We start from the raw sequence: 17888 nt of genomic DNA, 5'->3' as shown, positions 1-17888 counted from the left end.
CCAGCTGTAAATCCTAATGCCTTCAGAACTTCACACTTCACACTGTTCCCTTGGTTGTAGGTTGCTATTGCATCATTAATGCCAAAGTGCAGTGTTTTTATGCTTACAAACACCCTTTTAGGAATCACTTTCCAAATCAAATTGTTTACGCTCTCATTAGGATTCTGCACCTTTCCGTGTAGACATTTGTGTAACAATTCTGGCTGTGCTAAGTCATGAAAAATTGGTTTTATTGCATTTATCACAGCTGCTGGCAAACCATGTTTGTGATCATAGTCCTTTTTTGCATTATATTTGCACGAGGAATCTTTTGGGCACAGGCTGTGTTGAGGGTATTCATTGGAAGAGGCAGTATGAAGGAACAATGCCCACACTGCTTTTCGCATGTCACTAACATTACTAGTATTGTGCCTTATAGCATACCCATAGTATCTCTGTAGACGTTCAATCCCCTCATCAGTAAGCCTGCCTCTCCCTCCTATTGTCTTTCCATCACTGAGCTTACTTGAACCCAAAGTTTGTTTGAGTCTTTGAAGCCGAAACGGTAAGCAGCAAAGAGACGATGTTCCGTGCTCTTAGCGCTTCATTTGTCACAGAAAACAATGTAGCCATCCCTTGCACACTCGCTGTATGCGTAACATAAGGCGCCATATGCGTAAAAGGCCGAGAAAATCCCAAGCAGTTCGCCAGGAAGTCACGAGAGGGTGATGCATTCAGCGGCCGCCCATTTCCTCTGCAGGCGTGGGGGAAAATGATAATAACTCCACTTCTAAGGCGAGTAGAAGAATAATTCAAAGTTTACATTATAGAGGAATGTTCTAATAAATTTTCGGTAGCAAAAAAAAAAAAATCGTAAGATTTTGGATTTGACCACCTCCGGCTCCCCTTAAAAACAGGGTGTAAAATGCATGATGGCGGGAACACGAGCCACGCACGGCTCATGCGGTGTCAATGCAAATAACGTACCCACAGTTCTGTACTCTCTCGTGTTTTTGTATGCATAACGGACGGTGACGTAGAGTTAACTATGTTGATGGAGGGCATTACCTGTCAGTGGCGATAACCTGTATGGTATGAGTACGTTTCCTGCATACGGCCGTGATGGCAGTACTTGTCCCATTGCGCAGGTGGCCGTGTGGCTGCGGTACAACGTGAACGAGGGCCTGTACGAGTACGTGCTGCGCGTGGTGTTGCTGCACCGCGACGACACCAAGGACCTGCTGCTGCCGCCGCCGTACGAGGTGCTGCCGCAGTTCTTCGTCACCGCAGACGTCCTGCAGGAGGCCTACGAGGCCTGCCTCAGAGGTACAGTGCGTCCTGGCGCGCTGTTCCGCATTTGATTCCAAATAGCCTTCCCGCGAAATGGCACCCAGTTTGCAATCAGGAACTAATATAATGTGGATGAACTCTGTTCAGTGAGGACTGCTATCCCGTATGTCCACTGACTCTGCATTGGCTGCCTCCTACGCTCTGCTAATGCCATGAAGTAAGAAAACAGCAGTCATTCCTTTCTTCTCTCTCTCTCTCTATTCGTTTAGTCGGTTCCGACTCTTCGTGACCCCATGAACCAAATCACGCCACTTTTTCCTGTCTTGCACTTTCTCCTGTAGACCTTCCAGGTTGGAACACATTGCTTCTGTGATGCCATCGATCCATCTCATCCTCTGACGTCCTCTTCTTCTAGTTCCTTCAATCTTCCCCAGCATTAATGTTTTTTCCAGCGAGGCAGGCCTTTGCATTGTGCGTCCAAGGCAGGTCAGCTTTTGTTTTAACATTAGACCTTCCAGGGAGAAGTCTGGTTTTATTTGCTCCAAAATTGATCTGTTGGTTCTCTTTGCAGACCATGGAACTTTAAGAAGTTTCCTCCAACACCACAATTCGGAGAAGTCAATTCTTCGCCGTTCAGCCTTTATAATGGTCCAGGTCTCACATCCACACAACTGGAAAGACCATAGCCCTCACAATACGGATCTTTGTTGCTAGTGTTATATCTCTGGACCTTATAACCTTGTCAAGGTTTGACATCGCCTGTCTACCGAGCAACAGGCGTCTCCGGATTTCATGGCTGCAGTCGCCATCAGCAGAGATCTGGGAACCGAGATAACTGAATGTGGTCACTACTTCCATGGTTTCTCCTGCTATATCCCACGTATTGGTAGGCGTAGTTGCCATGATTTTCGTTTTCTTCACATTCAGCATAAGACCGGCCTTTTCACTTTCGTCTTTCACTTTCAGTAAGAGTGTTCTCAATTCTTCTTCACTTTCTGCCAACAGGATCGTATCATCCGCGTACCTGAGGTTGTTTACATTTATTCCAGCTATTTTAATTCCTGTTTCTTCTTCATCTAGCTTTATTTAAACCTACATGCAGAGATTATTAGAACAGGTGCAAAAAATAGCTGCTTATACGAGGGTCACTCCAAAAGAAATGCACACTCTTTTTGTAAAAATACAGTTTTCATGTGTGAAAGTTTTTCAGTGTGTAGATACATCCTTCCCGCTTGTTTTCAAACTTCGTTCAACCTGTTCCCGTGAGTGGCGCCGTCACAGCATGTCTTCAAGATGGCTGCTACACTTGTCGTTCGTCAGAAGCAACGTGCCGTCATAGAATTCCTGTGCTGTGAAAACGAGACACTGCGAAACATGCACAAGAGGTTGAAAAAGGTGTATGGAGATGCTGCTGTCGATCGAAGTACAGTTAGTCGGTGGGCAAGAAGGTTACATGATGAAAGCGGGCACGCCAATATTGAGGATTGTCCTCGCAGTGGCAGGCCTCGTACTGCACACATTCCAGACAATGACCACAGTTAACGAAATGGTGACTGCTCACAGACGCATCACAGTGAACGAATTGTCACGCTAAGTTGGAATAGGGGAAGGAAGTGTTTGCAGATTACCGAAAGTGTTGGCGTTAAAAAAGGTTTGTGCCAGGTGGGTTCCCAGGATGTTGACAGTGCCTCACAAAGAAACAAGAAAAACGGTATGCGGCGAACTATTGGAACAATACGAGAATGGTGGAGATGAATTTCATGGAAGAATTGTGACAGGTGATCATTTTTCACCAGAGACTAAGAGGCAATCAATGGACTCTCATCATGCAAATTCACCCAAGAAAAAAAAATTCAAAACCACACCCTCTGCTGGAAATGTTATGGGTACGGTTTTTCTATTCCGAAGGACTGTTGCTTGTGGACAGTATGCCAAATGGAACCACCATAAATTCTGATGCATATGTGACGACACTGAAGAGACATCAAGCTCGACTGAGTCGTGTTCGACTAAATCGGCAAAAGCAGGATGTTTTGCTGTTGCACGACAATGCATGGCCACATGTCAGTCAAAAAACCATGGAAGCGATCACAAAACTCGGATGGATAACACTGAAACATCCGCCTTGCAGTCCTGACCTGGCTCCATGTGACTATCATCTATTTGGGAAATTGAAAGACTCTCTTCGTGGAAGAAGGTTTGAAGATGATGACTCCCTTGTGCACGCTGCCAAACAGTGAATCCAACAGGTTGGTCCAGAATTTTACTGTGCGGGTATACAGGCGCTGGTTCCAAGATGGCGTAAAGCAGTTGAGACGGATGCAAATTATGCGCAGAATTGAAAATATTGTTCCTAAAGGATGTACCTACACACTTTAAAACTTTCAAACATGTAGAATAAAATATGGATTAAAAAAAAAGTAGTGTGCATTTCCTTTGGATGACCCTCGTGATAAGTAATCTTTACTCACCTCAGACTGTTTCGGTCTTAATCGCTATTGTCAAGTACTTGCGATTACAAGTTTGGTGATTTATTTTAAACTGGCTATAATGTACTCATGCCTGTAGTGATGTGACGTCCATATTACGTTGTTAGTTAACTGTCACTCTTTTAAAAATGTGGTCAATGATGTAAATATATTCAAAATGAAATGTTAATTATGGTGTGACAGTAGTTTAACAGTTCCACTCTTACGACGCTATATGTTTACAAACATTCTGCAGATGAACAGGGATATTATTTTAACAACGAAAATCTGTTACGACTCTCTTCGGTTATTTTTGATCGTTTCTGCAGTTATAAGACAGTTAACTAACGACGTAATATGGACATCACATCAATCTAAACGTGAGTACAATATAGCTACTTCAGTATAAATGACATCTACATTGATACGTATTCTCAACGAAATCGTAATCGCAGGTACATGACACTGGCAATAAAGGCCGAAACAGTCCGTCGTGAATAAAGATTTCTTATTAGAAGCAGCTGTTTGGTACATCTGTTCTAATAATCCAGTCGTTATCAGACATATATTATGTGGCTGGCCTTAAAGAAGAAAAACTGTTGACTATATATAGATTATTGCGCTTCATCGTTCATCATCTTTTGGATCGTCTAATGTTACTCCAACTGTATATCTGGCTAAAATACTTCTCAATACGAGAGATTCGTTGTAGTATGAAAGCGACGTAATTTTTTCAGGGGAATACTTAGCTTTGAACCTGCTGAATCTCATCCACCAATAATGTCCATTAGGGACTGTATATTATAAATTTGCCTGGATTTTGGACGTGATGAAAACATGGATGTTAAAAATAATATTTTTCAACACACTCATTAATCATTTTATCAACAGATGTATTTTTCGTAAGTATTTACAAATATATTAACACTAAACTGTTTTCTACCAAAATGATTGACAAAACAACAACTAGTACAGACTCTGCGTCATTGCATTGGCCAAAATACGACTGGCTTCAAGTCCTTTGCACTGCTCAGTACATAATTTATCTTAAAAATGTACGTTCTTTAGCCTATTGTGCACAGAGAAGTTAATGATTTACAACAAACTGATAGTACTGTTTTAAACACAATAAATGATGATTCACCCTGAATACATTTCTAAATGTTGTTCTTTTAACTTTTGTGTGGTAATTTCTTAATGAAGTTACAAAAACAGTTCCTATCGTAAAATCATTAGTTACATCTTGATTTCATGTTGAATTTCAGTCCTAAAATTAACTGACGTACAGTACAAATGCCAAAGCGGGATTTTAGGTTAATGTTCTGTATGATAATTTCCTAATATCAGTATGACTGAAAATGAATAGTGTTTACATCAGAATGTTCGAGAATCGATAGTAAAAAAGTTAATTACAACTGATCTAATGGGATTTTCGTTACTAACATGATACAGAAAGTGCACAAATCACGTGTAATATATCATACGACTGATAAACGTTCCAGAAGTCTGTTTCTTAGGTAAGTTGATATTTACGAATTTTGCTAATTAATTATTGGTTCTATTACTACGTAGATAATTCTCCTAAAATTTCTATGGAAATGTAATTACGCAATCACGAGACTGAAACTATAAATTTTGTTGACGTTTAAGACGTATGTTAATTCATAACATCATGTTTTTTACTTAATTATAACTTTCTCTTAGTTACAGTTAAATGGTCTGAAATAATGTTCATGATGTTGATTCGGTATACTGTATAACCATGCAGTTTAATTCGCTGATAGAAAGTAAGAAAAACAATACTTTCTGACTTTTGTTCATTAAATACTGTAGATCGGGGAATATACAAGCTGCGGCCGGCCGGGCTGGCCGCTACAGTCTGGAACAGCGCGACCGCTACGCTCGCAGGTTCGAATCCTGCCTCGGACATGGATGTGTGTGATGTCCTTAGGTTAGTTAGGTTTAAGTGGTTCTAAGTTGTAGGGGACTGATGACCTCAGAAGTTAAGTCCCGTTGTGCTCAGAGCCATTTGAACCAATATACAAGCTGCTAAACTTTTATTGATATCCAAGCATTCATTAATTACACTATACCTAGTCCTATTGCAACCGCCATTGTAACATAATGTCGAATGTGACAGACAAAACTTCATGAGTGTTAATTAAAAGTTTTGCGAATGAGATAAAGTAAGGGACCTCAATTCTGATGCCGAGAGACGTTGGATGTTATTTTAATTTGCTTTACACGTGAGTAGAGGTAGTCAATCTCGTTTACCTACTGCCCATTTTTGTATCTCTGTTAACAGAAAACTTTCCAACCGCCTACTGTTTCCACAGTAATGGCGATTTATAAAATATGGAAGTAACTTTACTTTAGAAAATTTATAAAGCAGAGTCACAGCAAATGAAACCATGTAATAATAATTACTTACCCAGTACTCAAGTCAAACTTTTTTGAAAACTTATTGAAAATGTTCTTAAAATGTCAACTGCTTACCGCCAACCATAAAAGCTGGAACGCCTAATAATGGGCGGTACAGTCCAGGTTGACTAACACTGATGTAAACCAGTGCAGCAAAATGGGTTTTATTCTGCCATTAATCACACGTATACTTGCATCTACATTGCCTTAATTGCATACAAAACTTCTAGATTTACGTTGCACTGCATAACGACAAAAACGATAAGCTTCTTTTTTTTCAGCCTCTTGTAGGGACGGAAAATGAAAGAGAAGTGAGTATTCGTAATTCCTTATGTACAAATACTTCATTTCTGTGGTAAATGTTTTTCAACATAAGCACAGATCTTCTAATAACAGCGTACCAAACCCTATCCCTAAAGCAAACTAAAAAAAAAGGTCTCCGATATTTTCATCCAGACACATCGTCACGAAACCCTACAATTTCCTTTTGTGTGCTTGAGGTTCACCCTACTCGTTTAGCCTTTAACTTCTACCATTCAGACTACCATTATATCCATCCCATACGCCTCTGAACTTGTTTCATCGACACACACAGAGCTGTTGAGAAATAGGTATGCATTTACATCACTCGTAACTATCTTAATCGTAAACAAGAGTCTCATCATCATTTCCACTTCCAAAGTCAGTCTTCACATCACCATCGCCTTACCGTAAGTCAAGTTTCACATCAAGATTATATTTTTAATTTAAGAATTCATTTATCTCTTCATTTTTTATCATTTATACCAAGATTTCAAAAGTGTTTGTATACATAATTTTCCATATGTCTTACATTGCTCCACATGTAAGCCTCTTTTCTTTCCTTTGTTGAGGGAACTCTGTATGACAGACGGTGTGGTATCGTCCAGTTCTTCGTTTTGATAGCTGTCATACATGACCAGTATGCGAATGAATGGGGTTGTGTATTACGCTCCTTATTTTGTATATTATGTGTCTATTTTCTCGTGCTCCCCCGTATCATGTGTTTATTTCTTCTCAAACTTTCATATTCATTGTTGTGGAATAGATTTTAAATTCTTCCTCATAATTCCTTATTAGATCCTTTAAGTCTTCTGTTCGTATTCTTGACTTTCATGCTCATCTTCTGTGACGCGTATACAATCTCTGGCCCTACAAGTGCCTGGCAATGTACTAGTTTAGTCCTCAACTAATAATACTCTCATATTACACAGGGTGAAACAAAATTCGCACGCCACCATGCGATTCCTTACATACCAACAGTGCAAAAAAGTATGTAACAAAATTTCGTCTTGCGTGTATTTTCGGTTAACAGCAACGATAACAGCGTCTCTTGTGCGTCCATTCTCTACATAAAATACGCACTGGACGAACTGTTGTTACAGACATTCTTGTGCTGTCCCACAAGGGAATCGCGCTGAGGCGTCCGAGTGCGTGAATTTTGGTTCATCCTGCAGATATAGGGGATATTCCATGAAGCATACTCAGGTTCCTTTTTCTCTTATGAAAATACATTATACAGCAAAAGAGCAGCTGGCCAAGAGGTGATTGAATATAACCTTGAAAAAGAAAAGCCCAACATAATGTCTATAATGCTATACAACTATAAAGAAATAATACTGATACGTGTTTGAAAAGGAATTGATTTACTACCTGAAATTAAATGCTAAAATGTCTTGGCCTCCAAATCGGCAACATACTAAAATGGGAACTATACTTTCATAAATTGATCCACAAAGTCACTCCATCCTTCTCTCTGTTCAAAATTATTTATTACTTTCTTGTCCTAAAGACACAAATGCCACCTTGTCTAGGGTATTGCAATTAAGGTTACTGACTGTTCAAAAATAACCCAAAGGAATTGCATATTACTTAATGACTCCTTCTACAAATTATTGGAAGTTATTGACTTCCTGCTGATAAGTGCTGCCACCATGGAAAGCAACTGCCGTTCTAAAGAAGTCTCCATTGTATGGTATATTATGTTATAATATATTGTATTATTATTATAGTAGTAATAATAATGAGTTAAAGATAAAAATAATGAAAATAGAAACTGCAAATTAGTTAAAATAAACGAAGTTTTTTAAGTGAAGCTATTAGTAATGTAAAGAGAATAAAAGAATGATAGGAAGAGGAATGGAATAACTGGGCTAATTGTGTGCAATATAGTTTACAATATTTCAAAATTGATTAATTAAATGTTAAACTTTATAAAATATGCATACCAGTCAGTCTTATTTTATTCAAACTGAGAATTCAACAATCAAACAAATCGAAGTCTGTAACCCTGAGAAAATGGTAAATTACATTCAACAATAATAAACTCAATCACACTAAAACCATTCCGAAAATCCAAATTAACTTTGCAACATTTAAAACACAAAAATACAAAAATATATCCGTGCCTTAAATATTAGGCTTGCCTTTCATAACATCCGATTAAGGTTATGCAGATGATGAGCTAGAAAAATATCTTAAATGGAAGTGTTATAATAAATATCAGCTAGGACATGAACAAGATTCCATTAGTAGAATATTAGGGCAAGCAATGGTCGTTCCTTAAGGCTGCGCCGTACCTGGTGACTGTGCTAATACATCATTGACTTAATCACATTATTTCGAAAAAGCACCCACCCGAACTACGTATAACTGCGGCGGGCGGAATCCAACAATACTCTACGGCAGAATCGTCGACAGTCGGATGTCCGCAGCGTCAAATCAGTGTGTGCCCCGGGCAGTACAGTTGCGCCCAATGTAGCACTATTGCTTTCTGTTTGCAGGCCAGTTTAGGAGAAGTAGAAACAATTAAAATAATTAAACATGCGCAACACAAGACACTACGGGATGTTTTAGAGGAAAAGAGCGATCGCCGAATAATTTCCATGTGTGTGTGTGTGTGTGTGTGTGTGTGTGTGTGTGCATTCCTAAGGGACCAATCTGTTGAGGTCATCGGTCCCTAGACTACATACTACTGAGACTAACTTAAACCTAACTTATGCTAAGAACAACACACACACCCATGCCCGAGAGAGGACTTGAACCTCCGGCGGGAGCGGCCGCGCAATCCGTGACATCGCGCCTCAAACTGGGCGGCCACTCCGCATGGTGACTTTCCGTGGAGGCACATATTTGTCCACCTTGACTAAGGCGAGGACAAGAGTGCCCTCAATTTCGGTGAATTGTTTTGATACGCGCCGTCACCGGGGAAGTCGTGTTGAACGGTGCCGTGTCCATTACGGTGCAAATTAAATAATGCTGTGACTATTACAGTACGTGTTTCCTGTCTTATGAGTGTTTGTGGAACCGCCAAATTGTAATTGACAATATGTCAGAAGTATCATCTTGGAGAACTGGTGGATGGTCTGCATGCTTTCCCGTTGTTTTTACTGCTGAATACTGATAAATCATTTGATGTCGGTCACATTGTTGTTGTTGCTGTTGTTGCTACAGACCTCAGCCAAAACATTGGTTTGGTGTTGGACTCACGCCAGTCTATCCTGTGCAACTCTCTTCGTCTCTGAATAGCTGTCACAACCTATACTCATTCGAAACTTTTCTTTCTGTATTCCTGTCTAGGTCTTCTTCTGCAATTTTTACCCCAAATACTTTCCTCCATTACCAAACTGATGATACCTTGATGCCTCAGGATGTATCGTATCAACAGATACCTATTTTTAGTCAGGATGTACCAGAATATTTTCCCCAGAATTCGATTCAATACTTCCGTCATTCGTTACTCGCTCTCCCTATCCAATCACCATTCGTCTCTAGCACAACAATTTAAAAGCTTCTATTTCTTCTTGTCTCAACCGTTTACCGTTCACATTTCACTTCCATACAAAGCTACACTCCAGAAAAATACCTCCAGAAAAGCTTTCCTAACATTCGATGATACGAAATTTCTCTCTTTCAGAAATGATTTCCTTGTTGTTCCCAGTCTAAATTTTCTACCCTCTCCACTTCTGTCACCATCAGTTATGTTACCGCCCAAATAGGGAAACTCGTCTACTACTTTTATTGTCTCAGCTCCTAATCTAATTCAATTAGCGTCGCCTGATTTAATATGACTGCATTCCATTACCTCTGTTGCACTTTTGTTGAAATTCATCTTATAAGCTCTTTTCAAGACACTATACACTCAGTTCAGCTGCTCTTACAAGTCTAGTGCTGTGTGAGGGACAATTACAATGTCATCGGCTAGCCTTAAAAATCTTTATTTCTTCTCTCTGAACTTCAGTTCCCTCTCCAAATTTTTCTTTGGTTTCCTTCACTTCTTGTTCATTATGCAGATTGAATAACATCATGGGGACGCTACAGCTCCTTCGATTCTTACTGTAATGTAGTATGGTTTCTTTAGGAGCTCCAAATAACCATTCCCCCACTGCATTTTATCCTTGCTAGCTTCAGAATTTGCCAACGGCCTTGCCGCAATTGAAACGCGAGTTCTCGACGGATCACTGAAGTTAAGCGCTGTCGGACTTGGCTTACACGTGTTGGCAAGTGGTGTGGACTCAGCCCTTATAAAGCCAGCTGAGGAGCTACTTGACTGAGAAGTCGCGTCTCCGGTCACAAAAACTGCCAACGGCCAGGAGAGGGGTGTGCTGACCACTTACGCCTCCATATCCGCAACTGGTGCTTCCTATCGCCTGAGGGCGGCTCGGCGATCGGTCGGTAACAATAGGGTTTCGGGACCTGTTCAGACGGAGTTTTGTTAAGGTTCAAAGATTCTAGTCGAATCAGCATTGTTAGCACCTTTCTATTGTGTATTATAAAAGTACGTTTCACTTTGCATTAACCTAAATTCTTAAGATAACTCAGAGGGTTTAGCATTTCCCCGCGTGTTCTTAAATCTCTTCGGAACCCAAACTGATCTGCCCTGACTTCAGCTTCTATCAGTTTTCTTCCATTCTTCTTTAAATAATTCATTTTAGCCTACTGCAGTCATGGTTCATTAAACTGATGGTTCGATAGTATTCACTAGGGCTGGGCAAACGATACTCGATATTTCCTGATACACCACAGCGTTCAATACAGTATCGATCATGTCCAAACAACCACGTGACAGTTGATTCACGCACTGCGAGTGCAAGGGACAGGGATGTGTAAGAAATAACTAACTAGCAACAACAATAAGATATAGCTCTGTTTAAAATTTTACAGTTTCGTGAAACACTGGAGGAAGTAGCATTAGAAACCTACCACTGCACAAACTCCTATTGTCTTTGAACGAATTTACAGTACGAGTTCTCACACAGTAGTTGCATGTACGGATATATAAACACTTATGCTGATTTTTGAGTAAAGGTGACAAAGACGAAAATGTCGTCCTCCCAAACATATTATTTGACTGAACCCAGTACAATATTTTGTTAGTTTATGAGAGTTACTATTTTCCGAGTACACTGCAAATCAGTGATTCTATCCTTGTTGACATATTAGAGTAAAAGGTAAAAAAGTTACCAGATTTTAATAAGTTGAAAACAAGACGTCAAAACTCAGATGAATCAAACAAGAATTAAATTCTGAACAAACGAAATACATCATAATAAAGTGCCTGATATTTTTATCGCGAGAATGAGTTAAGCGCCAAGATCCCTCTTGGAGATTGTAGGAAAAGACGTCATTAGATCGCGGGACGAACGAGAGCTCAAGAATATGAGGGAACCATTATTGCAATCTTTTATTTATTTATTAGTTGCCGTTGTACCACATTACCTGCATCCTGGAAGGTTATTTTAGTTCGCTTCTCATAGTTATTTTCGTTATTGAAATCAATACTGCATTAAAAAAACTCAGACAAGTCGTTGTGTTAGTACCTACAGAAGTTGAAAGTTACTCTTCAAAAATTAAGAATGACTGTGCTGGTAAACTTCTACGTTATTTGATTTTGAAACACCTGAGCAAAACTGAACGTACTCAGACAGTTCTCTCTTTACTTATTCTGATCATCACTAAACTGAAACACAATATTTTTAGCGCAATGCAATCGGACTTTCAATAGTCCTTACAAAAGATTGGCCCTGACTAACAATAACCTATACCTTTCATGAATCACTTGCCTCACAAAAATCTTCGTTACTCGAACTACAGCAATACAGCGACCGGCAATACTGCCAGCTAAATAAAAGATTCTAACTGCTGAGGGCACTAACTACTAATAGGCATAGTTATCAAATGAAAGATTTTGATTGAGAACAAACAATGTATTTACCTTGATAGTGTTTAAAAGTCATTATATATATATATATATATATATATATATATATATATATATATATATATATATCAGTTAATGACATCCAGTCTTACAAATTTCCTTTTTCTGACGGACACGCGTCCAGATCGCCCGCTGTCGAAACTCTGCCATCTCTCTCCCCACATCCACCACTCCTGGCGGCTCACCTCCAACTGCGCAATGCTACGCGCTATTCACATCCAAACGTAACGCTAGCGACAGCCCCGGACGGTGCACAATTCCCGCCCAATCAGCCCCCTCCACACCAATCCATATCCTAAGCTCGGCGCATGGTCTGTCGCATCTTCCAACTTCAAAGTTGTTTGTATCACAGATATGCCAGTCATAACAAAGGAGAAAATCAGTAGTTAGTACGAAATACAGTTTTCCCGGTACCATTGTGAAAAGAAGTAGAAAGATATTCATTGAATATGCGAGTTGAAAATTCATCAATAAGAATGAAAAATAAAAATGGTATTCACACTGTCTTTTTTATTTCATGAGCTTTCATCTGCACTATATCAAAAAATCTGATATTTGTTAACTGTAGTTAGCGCAAATTTCCGTCACATCGCGTTGTGTAAGAAATTCTGTTGGGAAATATTAATTGGTAGTATCGCCAAGGACGCTGTCCATTATCTCGATTGTCTAAAGTCAATGTTCTGCATAAACAAGGCAAAGTCGATAACTTGGTTTGTTTCTGATTACCTCATTAAGACTAAAGAATATAAGAGTGGGATAATGTAGAAATGCGTAATGCAAGCAGTCAGATATTTATACAGTGACATTCTTCATTAATATTTGCGTGTGTAATGGGTGAATTTTTACTTGTGAACTCTTATGACTGCTTGCTTATAGCAGACACGAGATTACTTTGAGTTCGTCTTCAGTGTTTGAGAGCTTTAGAGCTGCCTATTGTTAAACATATGTACATAATTTCGTCAGTGTCATTCCAACACGTCTTATCGTACTTTAATGTCTGTTAGATACCAGTTTTGACAGCAGTTGGCCAGAACAGTCAAGATTAGGTACGTTGTGTATGATAACATTATTGAGAGTGGATATCTATGTTTCATTTTGACAGTATTACACAAACTGCTAAGAATTACTAACAGCACAACACTGCTAGTATGAACAACCGCGGTAAAACAAAAACACGACAGCGACGAGGACTACCAAAGATCATATTGATGCGCTCTTGGCTGGTGTGGCGGGGGGTAGGTGTGGAGGGGGGTAAATGGGCGGGGCACATCAAACTGCCCAACACTACACAAGCGAATATTCCAACAACGAGTCCAACCAGCCACAGACTGCACACAGCGCAGTCAGCGATTTTCATACAGAGCACTACGTGGCGTTACCAACATAAAAACCTAAACAGCCTACTTACGAAGTCACTAGATCGCAGGCGGATCAAAAGATGGAACAGAATCCGAGATTGCCCGAACTCTGACGTACACTGCCTGAACAGTTCAAGTCATGTTACAACACAGCCTTAGTATTCTCTGCTGCCAACACCTGCCTTCTCTTGGTTGAAACAGGACTGTGCGCTCAAGAGGACCACCCGTACGTGATCAGGGCCAACTACACGGGGTCGCACGCGTCTCGCAACCCCGAGGCGCGGCTGTCCTACTTCAGAGAGGACGTGGGGCTGGCGTCGTACATGGCGTTCATGGGCCTGCAGTACATCGTGCCCTGGGTGAACGCCACAGAGTGTCCGTGGCCCGTGCTTCGGATGCGCGGTGACCTCTACTACTTCCTGCTGCGCAACCTGCTGGCGCGCTACGACCTGGAGAGACTGTCGCATCACCTGCTGCCCGTCAGGCCAGTCGAGCTGTGGGAGCCGGTCTCGGTAAGCGCGCCGCTTCGTACTCATGCAACTACACTTAAAAACTAGACTTTTCTTTACTGACCACCAGTTATTAAGTAGAAATTCGTCAATGTAATAGAAGGAGTTGTGCAGGAGAAATGCTTTTAAATTACGATTATAACTTGCTTCGCTACCTGTCAGACATTTTATGCTATTGAGCAACTGATCAAAAAAATATTTTGCTGCATTTTGAACTCCTATCTCAATCATTGACACCATTAACAATGGGTGATGAAGGTCATTTTTCCCTCTAGTGTTGTAGGTATTGACATCGCTCTTCTCAAATTTTGATGGATCTAAGCAAAATATGTATTGTGACGGCACAATTAAAATCGTAGCTCCTTGAAGAGGTACCTACATCACTCGAACACAACATATTATTCTTGCTGCTAGTTTTTGTGGAATGAAAACTTTCTTTCGACTGATGAGTCACCCAGAAAATTATTCTGTATTATTGAGTGAAAATATGCAAATATGTCAGGAGGCTGATACATTTGTTGCCAAGATTAGCTACTATATGAAGAGCAAAAGTGGATGAACTTAACGGATTGAGAAGCTCATTAACATGCTTCCTTCTGTTACAGTTTTTGTTAATATGTACAATCAAAAATTTGGAGCATTCTATCCTAGTTACTGACTCATGCTCATGTGCTACATCACTTGCTGGTTTGACACTATTTGTTACATAGAACTGAATAAAGTGTGTTTTTTCAAAATTAGGGAATACCATTTTCAGGGAACCACTTAATAATTCTTTGGAAAATATCATTTACTAACTAATCCGTTGCTTCCCCTCTAATGGGATTTTTATAACATCAGTAACACCTGCGAAAATTACTAATTGTGCTTGCTGAATGTTAAGGTGAAGGCCATGCACTTATATGAGGAACAGGAGTGGACCCAAAATTGAACCCTGTGGGACACCCTTTGTGATGATACCCCAGTCACTAAAATTTTCTGCCTTTCCGTCAATGTCTGAATTATTCAACACAACCTATGCATTCTTTGGTCAAGTATGATTCAAACTGTGAAAAGCCATCAATTCCATAAAATCTGAGTTTTCTAAGAGAGTATCATGATCTACACAATCAAAGACCTTGGAGACATCACAAAAAATACGAACTGGCGATGTACTACTATTTAAGGTTTGTACTGTCTGATGAGTGAATGTGTAAGTACAATTCTCAGTTAAGCAACCTTTCTGGAATCCAAACTGTGATATGCTAAGAAATTTGTTCCCACTTAAGAGTGTAACTGTTCTTGAGTACATTACTTTTTCGAATATTGAGGAAAAATATGTCAGCACAGAAATTGCACTATTATTGTTTAAGTCTTTTTGTCACTTTTCTTGTTAAGTGGTTTAATAATAGAATATTTTAACCTTTCTGTAAAAATTCACTGTAACAGCAATGAATTACATGTATCAGTAAGGGCATTACTTATTAAGTTGCTAGTATTTTTCATAACTGTGAATGAAATTCCATCAACGAAATAAGAGCTTTTATTTTGTAGAATTTTTATAGCCATATTAATTTCATTGAATGCTGTTGGTGCTACTTCTAGTTGCTTAATGTTTTGTGGAATGACGTTTTTAATACAGTCTCTTGTTTATTGAATTGAATTGAACTATTTAATCCTGTGTTTGCTGCTACGTTTAGAAAGTAATGATTAAAAGTACTTGCAGCTTGTGGGTTACCAGTCAGAATATCGTCATTTAGTTTAATTGCTATGGAATGTTGTATTAAACTGACTGGCTGTCCTATGTCCCAATTTGATAAAGCCACTTGTAGTTTTAATCTTATGGCGTGCATAATTTATTTCCATCAGGATAAGCATACTTCTGGACATTTTAGTGACTTTGCTTACAATATTATAGTATTTTTGTATTGTGCTTGTAATGTCAGATGTTGACTTACTCTGGCTTTACAAAGATTTTCCCTTTTCTTCTTACATGAGATTTTAATTCCCTTAGTTATCCACCATTTACTAGATTTTTATTTTTTATGATTCTTTTTGATGACTTTTTAGGAAAGCAATTTTAAAACATCGACAGAAATTTACCATGAAACAAATTGTGTTTGACATCAGCACCTCTTTCTACACATCTCATCCCACACCACCCTGTCGAGCTTACTCTTAAAACACTGTATCCTGTTCTCATTAACAAGCCTCACTGCTTTGTATGAAATTGCCTCCGCCTTGTAAGATGCATACTGTTTATTTACGGTGATGAGCTAGTCAGTAATGAATTGGGTACACATAATTATTTCAGTCTCAGCACTGTCTATAAACATGTTATGAATCAGTGTCCTACTATTTTTCTGCACACGAGTTGGAAAACTGACTAATGAAATTAGATTGAAACACTCAAATAATAGTCTAGTTCATTTTTCATGTCTGTATCTTTTAAGAAATCCGCACTGAAATCTCCGCCAACTATTAACTTTTTTTGCTTTCCGACAAGTAGCTCAATAATGCAGCTAGATTTCTCATAAATAGCTGAAAGTTTCCCAGAGGGGATGTGTAGACTGTTACAATTATCAGAGAAATATTCTGCAGTAGAAGCGCACAAGAACATGCCTCTAGGTTCTGATCGACATAAGATCTACTTGTTTCAATACTTTTGACTTTGTGTCCAACTTTTACAACTTTGGCAACTCTTCCTTTTTCCATGTTTTCTCTATATGAAAATCATGCAAGTCTGTAATCCCTCATATTTAACTTCTCCATCCCACTGGTTACAACTGTAAAATGATTGTTGGTATTCCTCTGTATTAGCGCTAATTTCTAGAACTGTTTCATCTTGGTCATTCCGCGAGATGTGTGTAGGAGGAAGAAATATATTATTCGACTCTTCCCGAAGCCACTGAATCCAAATTTCAGTAGCAAATCTCTCCCTGATGCACAGCGTCTCTATTGCGTCGTCCGCACTGGAGTTTGTCAAGCACCTCTGGCGCTGAGTAAACGATCCCATGACGAAAGGCATCGCTCTTCGTTGGATATGTCTTCCATGACTCCAACCTGGTAAGGATCCCAGACTGATGAACAATCTCAAGAATCGGTTGGACAAGTGGTTGTAAGCCATCTTTCCGATAGATGAATTTCGTTTCCATAGAATTTTCCTGTAAATGTCAGTCTGGAATCTTCTTTTCTTACTCTCTGCTTTATGTGGTCATTCAACTTAATGTCGCTCTGTCTAGTTATTCCTAGATACTGTTTCCAGCATAGTTGTTATCAATGGTGTAGTTGTACAGTAGTGTATTTCATATGTCTGCACACTATGTTAAATTTATTTACGTTTAGGGTCAGCTACCAGTATCTGCACCATTCATCCACCCTCTGCAGGTCATTCTGCAAATCGATACTGTCTTGTGGCGTTGTACTTTCTTGTAGACAACCGAATCATCTGCGAAAAGTCTTAAAGAACTTCCGACACTGTCCACACCAGATCATTTATGTACGGTGAAAATAGTAACGGTGCTATTACATTCACTTAGGGTACTCCGGAAGTTACCTTTACATCAGTCGATTTTGTTCCGTTAAGAGCGACGTGTTGAGTTCTGTCTGCAAGGAAGCCCTGAATTCCATATCAAATCTGGTGCGA

At 39.5% G+C, this 17888-nt stretch overlaps 1 protein-coding gene across 1 annotated transcript in view; it reads left to right on the top strand.

Moving 5' to 3' along the window:
• LOC126161403 (allergen Cr-PI-like) overlaps positions 1–17888 on the top strand; it is a 117817-nt gene that overhangs the window by 30881 nt on the left and 69048 nt on the right. The window contains exons 4-5 of the mRNA XM_049917181.1: positions 1128–1305; positions 13956–14266. Of these exons, the coding sequence (XP_049773138.1) occupies positions 1128–1305; positions 13956–14266 (489 nt within the window). The remainder of the gene's footprint in view (positions 1–1127; positions 1306–13955; positions 14267–17888) is intronic.

Source organism: Schistocerca cancellata, chromosome 2 (assembly GCF_023864275.1).
Source record: "Schistocerca cancellata isolate TAMUIC-IGC-003103 chromosome 2, iqSchCanc2.1, whole genome shotgun sequence".
In the NCBI taxonomy this organism is placed as follows: Eukaryota; Metazoa; Arthropoda; class Insecta; order Orthoptera; family Acrididae; genus Schistocerca; species Schistocerca cancellata.
The sequence above is the reverse complement of the archived record's forward strand: the minus strand, read 5'-3'. Positions and strand labels throughout refer to the sequence as shown.